Source organism: Mercurialis annua, linkage group LG2, assembly GCF_937616625.2.
Source record: "Mercurialis annua linkage group LG2, ddMerAnnu1.2, whole genome shotgun sequence".
NCBI classification, from domain to species: Eukaryota; Viridiplantae; Streptophyta; class Magnoliopsida; order Malpighiales; family Euphorbiaceae; genus Mercurialis; species Mercurialis annua.
Window position 1 is genome coordinate 9712197 of NC_065571.1, and position 16444 is coordinate 9728640.

Below are 16444 nucleotides of genomic sequence, written 5' to 3' on the forward strand. Positions count from 1 at the left end.
CGGCAGTTTTTTTATATAGTATAAGATTAGTGTATATATAGTGTTAATTTTTATTTTTTATAGATTTTTTTTCTAAAATTTTTATTTTATTTTTTATAGTGTAACAGTAATGTATATATAGTGTTTTTATGGTGTTTATATAGTGTAAAATTAGTGTATATATAGTGTATAAGTAGTGTATTTATGGCATTTTGTAGTGTTTTTCGTGGTTTAACCATGAAACACTGCAAATACACCATAAACACTGCAAATACACCATAAACACTGCATATACAGTCGACCCTCTAATAGTTAATATTCTATAAATTAATAATTCTAATAATTAATAGAGAATTGAGAGAACCAACTTCGTTCCACGTCGGATAATTAATAATTCTATTATTTAATAATTAATAAAATTAAAATATATTCTACATGAATATTAATTATTAGAGAGATTTTTTTAAAGAAATATATAACAATTGATGATTTATTTGAGGCAATACTAACCTTAATTCATAAAGTGCAAGTTAAAATACCATCAAATTATGACTTTCTTATGACAAATTTTGACAAATTTTAAAAGAAGTTATTAGATAAAAAAATTAAAGTAAGTAAAGTATCTCTAGTATAAAAAAAATATTAAAAATAATTTTACTTTATGAATACAACTTCTTAATAATTATTTTTTAGTTTGATATCAATTGATATTTCTTAAATTGAATATAAAATTATTTCTTTTAAATTGAGTGATTGTAAAGTGTATTTAGTTAGTTTTTTATAATATAATATTAATATTAGATCTATTAATGTAGATGCTTTAAAATATTTTTTTATAATATTTTTTATAATATTTTTTTATATAAATTCAATAAATTAATAATTCGAATAATTAATAAATTTTTAATCCACCATGTGTATTAATTATCAGAGGGTCGACTGTACAACATAGACACTGTAAATGCACCATAAATATACTAAAAAGGGGCAGAAATACACCATTAATACACCAAAAATACACTAAAACGTAAAGATATTATAAAATTATTACAAATGCACCATAAATCAATATTTTCTTTACAAAATCAGTAGCAATAAACAAATCTATAAATAAGAGAAGACAAAATAAATAATTTTATGAATAATAGAATAATTTTATAAACAAAAAATTATAGATCTACAATAATTTATTTACAAAATATTCAAATCATTAAAAAAACCTAAAAAATTACACAAATCTAAAAATGAGTCGAGAAATCCATAACGCGAACGAAAAAGACGAACGGACTAGCGCGAACGGAAAAGACGAACGAAAAACGACCGAAAACGATGAGAAATCCATCGGAAGTAGACGAATGGAAGCGCGATCGGAAAGATGAACGGAAAAGACGAACGGAAAAGTAATCGAAGGAGATAAACTGAAAATCGAATGAAAAAGAAGAAGAAAAGAAGAAAAGAAGAGAGAAGAGAAAAAAAAAAGGCGGCTATGTAAAAGTTTAACCTAAAATGAGATAAGACTTTTTTATATAGTGGGTATTTTTGGTAAATAAGTTAGCTTATTAGATAATGTAGGATAAGAGGAAAAGATGGGTCAAAATGATGTAAATACTTTACCCAAAACAGGTATTTGGAAAATAATCCCGATTCACTTTCATTGAAATTATTAATGACTAAAGGATCAATTTACCCCCTGAATTTGACACGAATTATTAAATAAGTCCAACCTCTTAAAACCGGAGGCAAAACCGGATCGGTTTCACCCTTTTCACCAAAAAAGAGAATGAAATAATCTAATTTTAAAATTTACTCTAATTAATCGTAATTAATTTTAATTAAAACACCAATTAATTCTATTTAATTTAAAATCTAATGAATAAACATTTGGGGACTTTTTCTATCTTTTTCCTAATTACTCTTTTAATCAATCATAATTAACCGAAATTGAAATCTAATTAAACCCTAAAATACCAACAAAACCTAAAAAAGCCAACACCTTAGTATTAATCATCTACTACATCAGCCAACCCACTACCACCAGAAAAAAATCCTCCTTGAAAAACAGACCTCGCGGGTCTGTTCTTCAAACAATTGAAGAATAGACCCATGTGGGTCTGTTCTTCAATTGTTTGAAGAATAGACCCACATGGGTTTGTTCTTTATTTGTTTGAAGAACAGATCCATGGGGTCTGTTCTTCAAACAAACAAAGAACAGACCCACGACCCACGGGTCTGTTATTCACAAACGAAGAACATGTGGTCTGGGTTTGTTACGAAGAGCGGCGGTCGGCGGTTTTTGCTGGATTTTCAAGGCCGGCTGTCCCTGCAAATGGAGAAGGGTGAAAGCGATGGAAAAGGAGAAGATTGATGGAGAAGAAGATGAAATTTGATTTTTAGGATTTTAAAAATTAAGGTGGTTAAAGTTAAAAATAGTCCTTGTTTTTTTAATTAAAAATTAATATGGTTTTAAAAGTTTTGAAATTATAAAGAAATTATATATTTTAAAAAAATAGTTAAATGTCAATTTTGTGAATAAAATAAATATTAAGGACTATTTTAAATTTGTTAACCATTAAAAACGACCTAAAACCGGAGAGTGTGTTCACTCTCTAGAGTGAGAGTGGGGAAGGGGGTATTTGATACGTTTTTACATAGTTTTGGGTTGATTTGATCCACTTTTGCGAGGTTGGGCCTATTTGATAATTCGTGCCAAGTTCAGGAGGGTTTTTGATCCTTTACTCAATTATTAATATATACTAATTCTAATATCGTAATTTTGTCTGTCCCCCTCCCCCTTCACACTTATAAAATAGTTATAGATAGACTAATTTTTTGCCACGTGCCACGAACGTGAGCGATATTCATATGACATTAATATATTAAATTATTTAATGTAATATTGTAGTTTTAAATAAAATATTATAAGGTGTTTATTATTTAATATTTGCTAAAAAGAGTTTCAACTTTAATAGTTATAAAAAACAACAATTTTATCTTGAAGAGATTTGTGTTTGTTTTATTAATGCTTAAAATCGAGCAAGTCACTTTAATATGGATGTATTAGAAAAATCAATAAAGTACATGTATTAAATTGCGATCTGGAGGCTATATCACCTTAATAGTTTTTCACCATGTGCTACGCATGTGAGCGATAGTTATATGACCCGTTATATATAATAATTAAATGATATTTTTGATAAATTTTTAAATTGAAATAGTAATATATGAATAATATTTAGGGTTAATGTCATATAAATTCACGAATTTTACACGTTTTCTCATTTTAATCACGTAGTTTCAATTTTCTCATTTTCATTCACGAACTACCACTTTTTCTCAATTTCATACACGATGCTGAGGTGTCACGATTCCATTGGTGTAATTTGTTGAGGTGGATGTCACTTTACACTAATAAATGAGTGCCAACTCAGCACCGTGTATGAATTTGAGAAAAAGTGGTAGTTCGTGTATAAAAATGAGAAAATTTAAATTACGTGATTAAAATGAGAAAACGTGTAAAGTTCGTGATTTTTTTTAACATTAACCCTAATATTTATATGACTCGTTATATATAGTAAAATTAAATACATTGAGTTTGATTTTTAAGAATATTGACTATAACTAACTAATTTTTTAAAAATAATTTATTTATTTATTATTATTATTTAATTAAATATCATACAATCATGCAATAAAATTTATGTTTTTCTATTAGGAAAACAATCAGTTGCATAATTATAAAAAATACAATCATATAGTTACCATAAACTTACACTAACTAATTATATGGTTACATATGGTATACAATTAACAACTTGATTACATCCTGAGCTTATTTGTTTATATTGGCTAGAGGCTAATAAAAACCATTTTAAAATTAGAGAAAATTAGGAAAAATACTCTCTTTTATAAAATAATAGGATTTCCTACCTCAAGAAGGAAAAGATAGAGAAAATACATCACCCTTTTACTATAATTATTTTTTTACTCTAAGACATATTTATATTATAATTATACCTACTTTTTATTATTATTTTACTCTAATCGTATTTCTTTTACTCTAATCATATACTATCTGTCACTTTTTTTCCCTTTCTCTTTCCTTTCTCTTTCTTCTTCTTTCTCTTCTCTGCTTTTTTTTTTTTCCGCCATTTTTCTTCTTCTTCTTCTTCTTCTTCTTCTTCTTCTTCTTTATTCTTCTTTTCTTCTCCATTTTTATTCTTTTTTCGTCATCGTTCCTTCATCGATCCGTTGTCGCTCCGCCATCGTTTCGTCGTCGCTCCGCCACCGTTTCGTCGTCGCTCCGCCGTTCTTTCATATTTGATTTTAGCGATTTTTTTTTAATTCGTGGTGATAAATACAATTCATTTTAACTTTCAGATCTAAATAAATTAATCTTGATTTTTTTCAATTTTAGATCTAAAAAGCTGCATGAAAAACGATTTTATGATGAAAAAAACGATTTTCTGCAAACAAAACAGCATCTGATTATCATATGAGTATCACCGCATTATCATCACATTATCATAACACTGCAGAAAAAATTATTTTTATAAAAAAACAGCCTCTGATTATCATATGAGTATCACTGTATTATCATGTATTTATCATAACATTGCTGGGAAAAAATTCTGCATAGAATAATGTTTGATTATAAAATCGTTATCATAATATTATCATATTTCGTTATCATAACATTATCATATGATACCGAGATGATGATATTTATGGCATCAAGATGATAATGTTATGGTAATATCCATGATTATGTTATGATAAAACAATATTTGATTATCATGTCAGTATCAGTATATTATCATGTTGTTATCATAACACTGCAGTAAGATAACTAGATGATAATGAAATATGATAATGTTATGATAATATCTATGATTATGTTATAAAACAGTATCTGATTATCATCTCAGTATCAGTATATTATCATGTTGTTATCATAACACTGCAGTAAGATACCTAGATGATAATGAAATATGATAAGATTATGATAATTGGATGATAACGTGCGCAAAAATATAATTACAGAAGGATTTATGATAACCAGATGATAACAGAGTAAAATCATAAATATTTTTAAATCCAGAGTAAAAACATAAATCTGAAAAAAACGTGAGGTATTTTCTGCAACTTTTCTGTGTTGAGGTAAAATGTGTAAATATTTTCATTTTTGGAGTAAATACCTAAACTTCCCTTAAAATTATCATGATATTTCTTAGTTATAATATTCTTACCCATGATAGATAAAGCATATATTGTCCTAATCTCTAAATAATGAAATTCTATGCACACAAATATAATTTTAAATAACATCACAAGAAATTGACTTACCAAAAAGACAAATAAAAAATCTTCTCCCATATGATAAACTGTATATTGTATAAAATAATTTAAAAAGAGATGTGCAGATCTTCTCTTTAATATTTGCTATATAGTGTGTCTTCTACGAGAAGTTATCGTATCAGGTAGATCAAGGATCGTTAAAACATAGCATTTTATATAACTTACATATTTTTATGAAGTTGTATCCTTATTGAAACTAAATTCTTAATTTTTTTTTTAATCTAAACTCTTAAATTAGAGTCATACTAAAGTTTGTATTTACCATGAGTTGGTGGATTAACTAAATTACGTCCAATAATTTAATTTCGTTTAATAAGTTATTAGTGTTTCATTAGGAGTATAATGTATTTACTATGAGTGATTTAATTGTGTTTAATTAGTAATTCTAATTAATTTGATAAACTACATAAGAATAAAATGTGCCGAGTCATGTGTAAATTAACTGATTAATAAATTATAGTTTAATTAATATAATTTCCTATTAATTATATAATATATATATATATATATATATATATATATATATATATTTATATATATATATATATATATTAGATTCTAACATAGAGTTAGACTTTAAATAAAACTGTACCAGCTATTAAACCTTTTTCGGCAATTTGTAAAACTACACTAACTAATTAATATTCAAATTTCTCTCCAATTATTTTTATATTAGAATTAGATACCTACTCATCTTTATATTAGTTATTTTTTTTAGTTTGATAATTTTCACATCATATAAATAGTCACATATACCATACAAACACCAATAATAAATTCACACATGTCAAATCTTTTATTTACATGAAATAATTTTAAATTTAAGATAAAAAAAGAATACAAACTTCATAAAGAACACTCTTACCACCAGAATAGTTTCTTTTTAAACAAATACAGATAGAATGGTGTTAAATAAAGGAAGTATTCTATCCAAAAAAATTCCTTATTGACTCCAACAGAAATAAAAAGCTTACATTTAACACAATCCATTTCAATACATATTTCATCATTATATTACAAAAACATATGTTATCTATTAAATACTCAAGCCACCCTTTTCGGACTTGGCTTCAGAATTTGATGTGGATGCGGAGTCCTGCTTCTTAATCCGCCCAGGACGCGAAGGCACCAACTCGGCAACATGAAACATTAGCTGTTTTCCTGCAGGATAGACACAGGATGAATAAATGCAAAGAAAAGAGCAAGTAAAATTTCCATAACAGCTTATCATGAAAGATACATTAAAAAAATTTGGTAAGTTCACGACCTTGGGCAGTTTATAATTCGTAAAAATTCCAAATTTAATATCAACAAAATGCGCCACTAAACTTTTTTAGGATATATCAAATGAAAGCTCAACATGAACCACCACCAAGTCGCCAGAACAACAAACAAATAAAGACGATAGCAAGACAAGGAGAAAAGCGAGAAGGAAAACATACTTCATTGAAGAAAATCTTCATAACAAAAAAGAGTAATGGAAGTTCTTCGTGAAGAGATCTAATGGATAGTAAACAAGTCGATGCAGTCTATTGTAATAAAAAAATGGCGAGACAAAAACAAGGCAACACTTGCACTTCAAGTTCAAAGTATTTCCACAGTTAGAACTTTAAAAGGAACAAACAAAACTACATAGAGAAACAAAGAAACACAAAGACACCCACATAGAAAGCACCTAAGCACAGAAACACAAATGCACCCACATGGAGAATCACAAAGCATAGAAACACAAACACAGACATAGAGAAACATTAAAACTGAAAAAAACACACACCCACATAAAACAATATCAAAGCACAGAACACACAAAAACACCCACATAGAAAAACACCAAAGCAAGTAAACACAGACACAAACACAAACACAGAGAAAAACATTTAAGCACAGAAACACAAATGCATCCACATGTAGAAACACTTACATAGAGAAACATTAAAATACCTACACAGAAAAAAAAAACACCCACATAGAAGAACACCAAAGCACATAAACACAAACACGCACATTTAAAAACACCAAAGCACATAAACACAAAAACACCCACATAGAAAAAACTAAAGCAAATAAATACAAACACACCCACATTGCTAACGTAATTCACATGAATCAACAACATTAAAATAGATGTAATTTTGCTCATTGACAAGCGGCTAAAGATATAATGAACTCACAACATTACCATACACATCAAAAACAAATACAACCCTAAAATAATCATCACAAACTAAACCTTAATTTCCAAGAAACTATCTTAGAATTGCCAGAACAGCAATTCCGATCATAATGTTTAGAGAATAATCAGACTTTAGAGACTTATCTCGAGTTCCACCGGTTGTTTCATACTCTGCTCGTATCTCCTGCTTCATTGTCTCTGATACTTCTCTCTGCAATTCAAATTGCAGGTTATTGAGCAAGTTGGTGTTTCCTGTAATGATAAGCATAAGTGAGCTATGAGTGTGGTTAAGCACCTTAAGGCATCACATATATACCAGCATATTAAGACACTATTTCTGAAGTGAATAGGTTTTTGTATGAATGGGGAGTCCTCAAGTAAACTACTGAATTCTAAAAAAATATTATAAGTCACACTATAATTAAATTCTAAAATTTGGTCCATTTATCACGAATTACTTTAGGCAAACATGGGTAGCAAGGAAAAGTGTAAGGTAATTACAGAGCTATACCTGCACAAGTAGATCCTCTAACTAAAATAGGAAAACGCCCAATAAACTCTGCTATTAGATCAGCACGCGCCCAATAAACTCTGCCAGCACTTTCAACCTGCAAGGAAAAATAAATTGTTCTTTAATTTCCATAACTATGTCCATTAAAAAGAGAAGAAAAATAATTAAAATGTTGCAAGTAAGCATATAACTGAAAGGGAGGATCTTGACTCTTACACAAGTAAAGATGATGTAATTGCAAAACTTAGCATGTACAGCTGCACCAAATCCAACTGTCGTCTGGTAAATATCACGAAGCAGTTTTCAGTTTCAAGTTTAGAACTCCCTTAAACAGAAATATGATTCATTCATCTCACACGACGAATATAATAATATTAGAATTTTGAAAAGAACACAATAGTATTTGAAAACTAAAGAACAGCTAAAATAACATAAAAAGGAAGTTATAATTTAATATCCATTACAAAATGTTTAAACAATCGACTGAAATTTCATTCTAGGAAAGAAAAAAAAGAAGAAGAAAAGCTCTACCTCAATAGCAGTAGCAGTAGCCAATTGACTGAAATTTTACGGTGCTGATCATGGGTGTCGCCCCAATCCCAAGTCCCACCAGCAGTACCACATCATACTTCTTGCAGTCCAGTGCTAGAGCTCCATATGGACCGTCTCTCATTATTTCTGGAGACCTGTTCAGTTATTATTACATTAATATTCTCCATAGTACTACTTTCCTGTGACTAAAAGTATATTCTTACCCAGTTGAGTTGTCTGCCTCAGTTCTCAGCACTCGACTCTCATCAACTGGTGGAAGCTTACAAACCTTAGAGAAAACCATTTTGAGTTTGGCCGTTCAGTCACCGAATGTTTGAATGTGGACACGGAGGTGGTCGTCTGCTGGTGCTGATGTGATTGAAGATGGGTGCCTACAGTACATTAAATTCCTTTTATTTGATTGTTTAATTAATAAATGTCTTAACTAATTACCATTTGAAGGAAAAGACTGCAGCGCAGTTGACAAACATGCCGCTCTTATATCTGTAGGCTGCGGCTTTGACATGTACAATCGACCTATCACAAAGGAACAATTCAGTTGGCTAATTTAGATTACAGTCTATATTTTATTACTCCGAGAAGGGGATGTTGTATACCTCATACATGGGTTCAGTTAGAATAATTTCCAGTATGGCTTTTCTTCCCATGAATAAGTGGAAAACCCATTAATGTTCATATGCCCCTTCATTGCAAACAGCCAAGCAGCTACATAAAACATATACTATTAGGGTGGCAAACAAAAAGATTACAAGTATTAAGCTCCAAAAAGGGATTCACAGCTAGATATTGTTATCTATATTTCTTAAGATGACAAACACAAATTTATAATCTTCTATGTGAACAAGCATGATTGTTAAGATAAACAAAAACTTCAAATCTTGAATATTTATTACTCCCAACAACTGGGTGATAACCATGCAGTCAAATTCAATTAACTCTCAACCGGACATTCAGCTGAATAATTTAATAATCAACTTCATATATTTGGAGAACTTCCATTTTCCAAAGAATTATTGCAGCATAAGAATTGAAGAAAATAAAATCACATCTTTTAAACATAACAACCATTTACCTTTGGTGGATCTGAATATAGCTCAAACTTCTCTACTGCAAACTTCACTCTATTGGTCATGCTAAGAGCACGTAATCTTGAGAAGTAATCGTGTGGCAAGGAGTGCACCAGCCGATTGACGGGTTGTCAATAATCGATGCATTTGTTGTAGAGTCTGCTCCTTAGATTATCAGCCTGAATTTTTTAAATCCATCAACATAAAACACTTTGAGAGATAATAGGTGGCAAGAAGGGGATACAAGACCAAGGAAACGAAAAACATGTCTAAAGGAATGTGAAATCGCCGTACATAAAATTTGTGCATAATTCTAGCGTCATATCCAATATAAAGATGTCTAATGCTACTCCAAATTACGGAAAATGTGTAAAGATGGCATTAAACCAATTACCTAGCGAGTGAAACCTTCGAGGGTCCCTAGCTTTCCCATGGCCATGACCATCAGACCCATGTAATTTGCCACATTTCCAGATGAACTGAGAGATCCACTAGACAATGTCTCCGCTAGAGACTGCTGTAACGCCTCCATTCCTTGAGATAAAGCATCTTCGGCTTGTTGGGAAGATTGTTGTAAATTACCAAGACCCACCAACTGTTGCTCAGTGAAAGGCTCCAATTGGTTCACAAGAAGCTGCATGCATCCATCAACATTCAAGTTTGTTCAATTACTTCATCCCATTAAGAAATCATCATTCAAAAAAAGGGGGAAGAATTGAAAACATCAAGCATGAAGGTAAACTACTATAACAGATCAAGCCATCACCTTGATCAAATCAAACTCATCCAAGGAAAAAACATTACATAAATTTTCTTCCATCTATGCTAAGCCATTTCCCCTTACCACATAATGCACAATGTGCAAAATGGACTGTAAGGCCAGAGCCAATTTAAATTGCACTTTGCTTGAAAAAATACATAAATGCAAATGTACAAAAAATAACGGGCATTACCATTTCCAGTTATTTGAATGAGCTTGGTCTCCTGAGCTTGATATGAAGATTCCCTACATCAGAAAAGAAGCAAGAAACAAGTAAATCACAACTGTAGACCTTAAAATGTAAATCAAATATGATAAAGAAAAACTTGATTGTATTGCACATAAATGTAACCTGCTATCGTGCTCGCTGAAGCTCTTGTTCTAGTTGGGTCAGCTTCAAGCGACTACTCTCCAGCTGCTGGACATAGACCTGTATGTAGAACAAGGATACAGGCAACTCAATAAAGCAGTTATAAGACGTGAAAACCTAGTCAAGGTCACCTAGGTTCAGAATATCAAACATGGAGATAAGCATGTCAAAATGAATGGACAATCCGCAATATTTGGGTTTTTACTCGCACAAATGGAAAATATCACCATATTTGGCTTGAGTCAAGCCATAGTCCATTAAGGACTAATCCTGGCCCATATCACTTTTGGTTTAGTTTATAAGTTCTACAAAATGTATTATTGCAAATTCACAACAAGACAAGCTAGCAGATTTAATGTACTGACAGAAGACTGAACTGCAACAGGAAAAAAAAAACAGTAAAGCATAAAGGAAGGTCATTGAAACATACTTTCTTTCTTAACCGGCTTTCCTGTCTGCTTCTCTATTTTGGGCAAGTCAACGAAGAGTCTAAAGCATTGTATAAACAAAACATCATTAAACACAGCTGGAAATAGTGATACAATTTTAACCAAAAAATTAGGTAACAGTAGACCTCCGCCAAACTGCAATGGTGGAACATAAGGATGTTAAATTCTCACAAGTCTAATTCATGACATCCATTTATGCAGGATGCAACAGCTCTATCAGTACCCAAAGGCAACACTGGAACCCAAAATCATAAAGTAATTACTAAAATAGCTTGATAACCAATATAACTAACAAAATCCATAAGAAAAAACAGAATTTAACAGAAATAAGGGAAAAAAGGGGAAAGAAACAGCACCCTCTGATTTTTATCATTTGGGTTCGCATCTGTTGACACATCGGTCCTCGGTCTTCCATCAACCATGTTGGACTCTTCCGGTATTACCACTAGATAAAGCAACAATGTTCAATTGTTGACTCTTTTCTAATGGCAGTCGCTGAGACTCCGATTGGTATGTTAAAATTGGTAGGGAACTGTTTTGATCAAGAGAGGGGTAAGAGAAAAGAATGTCAGTAGAAGGAAACTAAAACAGACAAAAATGCATAAAATGGACAACAGAATTTCACCTTACCAAAAGAAATGCTACGGAGGGAAGCAGAAGAGACCGCTTGGCTACTTATTTTGGCTGAATTGAACAGTGTAAAAGTAATTTCAGTAATGCATGTAGAAACACAAGAACACCCACACACAGAAATGTAGAAATACAAATACACCATAGATAAAGCACATATACACAAACACATACAAACACATCCACATAAGAAAAACATCAAAGCATGTAGAAACACAAACAGACAGACATGTATAAATACAAACACACCCACATAGAGAAACACAGATTGAAACAAACAAGTACTTCCCTTCCTTTTTATAACGGTAAAATAAATCCATATTGAAGTCGGATTTGTGCAAGAAAGTAACGTCCCACATCTACTCCTGCTTGAAGAATAATTTGTTCAGCGATTAGCATACATAATTCAATCAAATAAGAAAGATAACAATTACTCAATAAAAACCTACAAGTTCCTGTCATTTGCACTAATATGCATGGGCATGAGATACTTATTATAAACAGAATACTCGGAACTCATAGATTGCATTGAGAAAGCTAATGTGGCTTACCTTGACCAAATCAACATCATTAGCCATTGCAGCAGTATGCAAAGCTGTACGCCCATGCTGAGCATCTTTCGCAGTAGGATCTGCTCCAGCAGCAAGCAGCATTCGCACCAGTTCTCTCCCATCTAAAAGAAATAGGAAAAATATGTTAATGAGCAAAGTCATCAGACCGAAAAGAAAAGAACATAACAGGTCCAAGGCTTTTGTGTCGACGAGTTCATTCTTTTATATGTTATTGCTAGCTAGTTCAAGGCTTTTGTGTTACCAATTTCGTGATCTTTCTTTACAGCAGCTGCCATACACAATACAGTTCCAACTGGACTTGGTAGATCAATTGTCTCAGCAATTTCTTCTGAGAAAGCGATTACCAACCACCTTTTCGCAACAGCCACATTCCATGTCGCTATGCACAAGTGCAAGGGTCTGTAGCATTAGGAGAATCAACATGAGCAAAAAGGAGCTGCAGGTAAAACTCACTAGAAACATAGAACATAGAATATAGAAGGAAAATTCAGTAGAACATAATACCGCCGCGATTAATACTAAAAGTAAAAGCTTTAGCATGAACCTTGAACAACTTTGCATATTCACTTGATTATAGTAAGAACTGACAAATAACCCTAAAATAACAATGTGAGAAGAAGCAAGGGAAGGGGAAAATTATATCCAACGGACAATTGTCATATTTTCCATATCCAAAATCAAAAATAAATAGAATCAAATGCACTGTCCCCTAGAAACCTCCCCAAACAACCACCCAATACACACAGAAGTAGGAATAAGAAAGCTTTCATAGTCGACATGATTCTTTTCCCCCTTAAGTTATAACTTACAATATTAATAAGAAAGAAAATAAAAAAGAATTAATTCTCACATCAAATTTTTTGAGTTTTGGAACGCCATTGGCCTACAGCCTCCAAAATAGCAAGAGCGCGATTGGTATATTTCTTGGCAACAGCTCTATGCAGGACAGTTTTACCTTCATCGTCCACAACATTGGGATCAGCTCCAGCCAATAGTAGCTCCTGTCAGAATAAACCAAAAATTCATAAAGAAACCAAAGTAAATATTTAACTATTTAATTATTGATAACTAATAAGCTGAAGACTTACGCGCATACAATCAGGTTACCCATGGTAGGCACAAACATGAGCAACTAAAGGACTAAAACCTAACATTTACCCCTCTCATGATAAGAGCACGGACACATTCTGCGAATCCAGCAGCTAAAGCAAATAGAAGAGGGGGATCGCCATCTTTATCTAAACCACCAACATCTGCCTGTCTGTATTCTATAACGCCAACAAGTTCTGCTGTCACGACCCAAATTATTGAGCCGAGACCGGCGCTAGGGAATGGAAGTGGTAGCTCCAAAACCCGTAGCAAGCCTAAAACCACCAATAATTTTTCGCATTTAAAAACATATTATTATATATATAGAATATTTTCAGAAAACTCTTTTAGATAACATACTTATAGATATCAAAGTATTATATTAGAGTTTACATTCAAAATAAACTATTTGAAATTAAATCGTTATCCTTATACTGACACCTACTGACTACTGCAGCTCTAGGAACTCATACTTGTGCAAGTCCAATGACTTTTGGCACAATGGAGATGGCTTGTCTGATCCGACTTCTAATACCTGCAAACATCAGAGTGAGGGGTCAGTATTTGGGAAAATACTGAGTGAGTATGCAACTTATTATCGGTATTATCAAAATACACATCGCATACTCAAACATATATATATATATTTATCTCGATATAATATGAAAATAACATAATATTCATAAATAGCAGATCCGACCGAAACCCTAATCTTAAACTCTGAACTTATCTCACTCCGAATACTCGAATCAAACTGATCCAGGTGATCCGACCCGGGAGTGTTCACACTCAACCACGTCAGCCGCGACCAATCTCTTAATCTCAAAGTGTGAGTCCAACTCACTGGTGGGTCCAACCCACTAGATACGGGGCTCAGGTTACACCGTAACCGAGTTCTCACTCGTATCGCATTCATATCGTATGCGCATTTCATAATCTCATAGACAATCTAGACACGCTAGACTGACTCAAATACTGGTGATCACACAGCCTATTGACACCCAATAGGTAGTTGGTTTCTTCGGATCGCATGCTAGATACTCATATTCAAACAATGAATATAATGGCATTCATATAATCACATTCATCAAACATACCATCTTGTATAAGCAATTCATATAAATGCGACGTATTGATAATTATATTCATAATATATGAAAATAACTTTAATAATAATAATACGCGAAAGTAAATTGCCACTCACTGTGACCGCTATTCCTTATATCCGAACGTAAGCTCCAGGAGACTGGTCCGTCAATCCTCATCGAGCTTCTTGGTTCGTCATACTCGTAGCTCGATAGTCTGTCACATCTATCATAGGATTCTATTGTTAAAATATATACTTAGAGAATCCTATTCTTAAAAACTGCACTAGATACCTATCACGATAAAAGAACGAAACATAATTGTCGTTCTCTAAACGTATCTTTCTTTGAAGATCTCTATTCATTTCTTGATTACTCATCATGCTAATGTTCATTGCTATAATGTCTTATTAATATTCATTTTAAGACATTTATCAGAGTTCTACACCCGTATCATGCCATCGGAAGCCAGTTTTCGCTCCCGGAAGTCCCAGGGAGGTCACAATCGAAGTAGGGCACGTCGTGCCAGCTTGGCACATCGTGCCCTTCATTTTTCATGAAGGGCACGACGTGCCCTTCACTGGTGCACGTCGTGCACCCTTGTGGTGCACGTCGCGCACCAGCACGACGTGCTGAAGTGCAGCACGTCGTGCGCACTTTGGAAGCAGCGGTTTTGAGGCTCCTAGACCTTTTTCAAAGCCCCAAATTACTCCAAATTCATTCCAACACATACCTAGATCATTTAAACATATTATAAACACTTTTATCACTTCGAAATCAACCGTAAACGTCTCAATTCCGACGTACGCGATTCGAGCGTAACATTTTCGTTGAGACAGCCTATAACCTCAACGTTTAACATACAAATCAGTAATATTACCTTGATATGATGCTTAGGATTGATATACAATCCTTTCCTCTTTCCAACGCAACAAGAATCGCTCAATTCCGAGTCCGAACGAAGAAATTATGCCAATCGCAAGTCCGCTCGCGTCGCGAGGTTATGTCGCACGTCGTGAGACCTTGTCGCACGTCGTGCGACACCTTAAAACAGCCCCAAATATCATCTCGACATGCTCCCGACATCCCTAACTCATTCCGACATGTTTCTACATCAATATAACACAATATTCAACTCAATAATCATCAAAAACGTCAAAAACAACGTGATTACGGCTGATACGATTCCATCTCGACATGGCAGCCCTATATTCTTCAATTTCAGCAACTAAAACGTCAAGCTTACCTCGATTTGAAGCTCAAAGATGATAGAGAATCGAATTCTGAACGAATCGATATAAAGAACTCGCGATTTGGACGAGAAACGGTGAAACGGCGACGGATCGAAGTCGATCGCCAAATTTCTCTCGTCTGTTCTTTCTTTCCTCTTCTGATCTTAACCTTTCCTTATTCTTAAGGAATTCATATATATATATGTTGGCTAATTAACCACTTTCATCCTTAATTTCTTTAACTTAAACCAATTCTCTTTTAAACTTTCTAATTTAACCAAATGGTTAATTATTCACTTTAACTCAATTACTTACGTATTATTTATATTCCAATAAATAATACTAACACAAGATTATTACTTTCCGTCAATAATCTTTCAATTGCTATTCTCGAGGCTTAATTGGCTAATTTACAATTAGGTCCTTGAACTTTTCAAAATTGCAATTTAGCCCAAAACGCATCCGCGTCCAAATTTTAAAAGGTCTCCGATTGACTCGAGACTTTTACCACATATACTATAAAACATTTCGCGGACCTTGGCGAAATAATTTTCCTTTTTGGGACTTAACTGGTTAAAGTACCACTTTAGTCCCTGAACTCTCGTTTGGGACTTTTCTTG

The 16444-nt window shown here is 32.6% G+C and overlaps 1 protein-coding gene and 1 pseudogene across 1 annotated transcript; both read right to left on the reverse strand.

Annotated features, from left to right (window-relative positions):
• Window positions 1-6258: 6258 nt before the first annotated feature.
• On the reverse strand, window positions 6259-11991 carry LOC126668141 (TGACG-sequence-specific DNA-binding protein TGA-2.1-like; annotated as a pseudogene).
• Window positions 11362-14830, reverse strand: LOC126670640 (E3 ubiquitin-protein ligase KEG-like). The gene is made up of 9 exons (XM_056104833.1): window positions 14712-14830; window positions 13953-14042; window positions 13507-13782; window positions 13269-13419; window positions 12660-12817; window positions 12398-12519; window positions 11842-12211; window positions 11573-11748; window positions 11362-11451 (listed from the first exon to the last, which is right to left on the reverse strand). The coding sequence occupies exons 4-7, from the start codon at window positions 13295-13297 to the stop codon at window positions 12206-12208; spliced, it is 315 nt and encodes a 104-aa protein (XP_055960808.1). The 5' UTR covers window positions 13298-13419; window positions 13507-13782; window positions 13953-14042; window positions 14712-14830; the 3' UTR covers window positions 11362-11451; window positions 11573-11748; window positions 11842-12205.
• Window positions 14831-16444: the final 1614 nt, after the last annotated feature.

Bases quoted from the DNA above. Each gene is read 5' to 3' on its own strand.
- LOC126670640 (XM_056104833.1), bottom strand. From the start codon at position 13,297: ATGGCGTTCCAAAACTCAAAAAATTTGAT. The intron at 12,818-13,268 runs GTGAGAATTAAT...CTAATGCTACAG, and splicing joins CAAAACTCAAAAAATTTGAT to ACCCTTGCACTTGTGCATAG. The intron at 12,520-12,659 runs GTAACACAAAAG...TATTTCTTTTAG, and splicing joins AAAGAAAGATCACGAAATTG to ATGGGAGAGAACTGGTGCGA.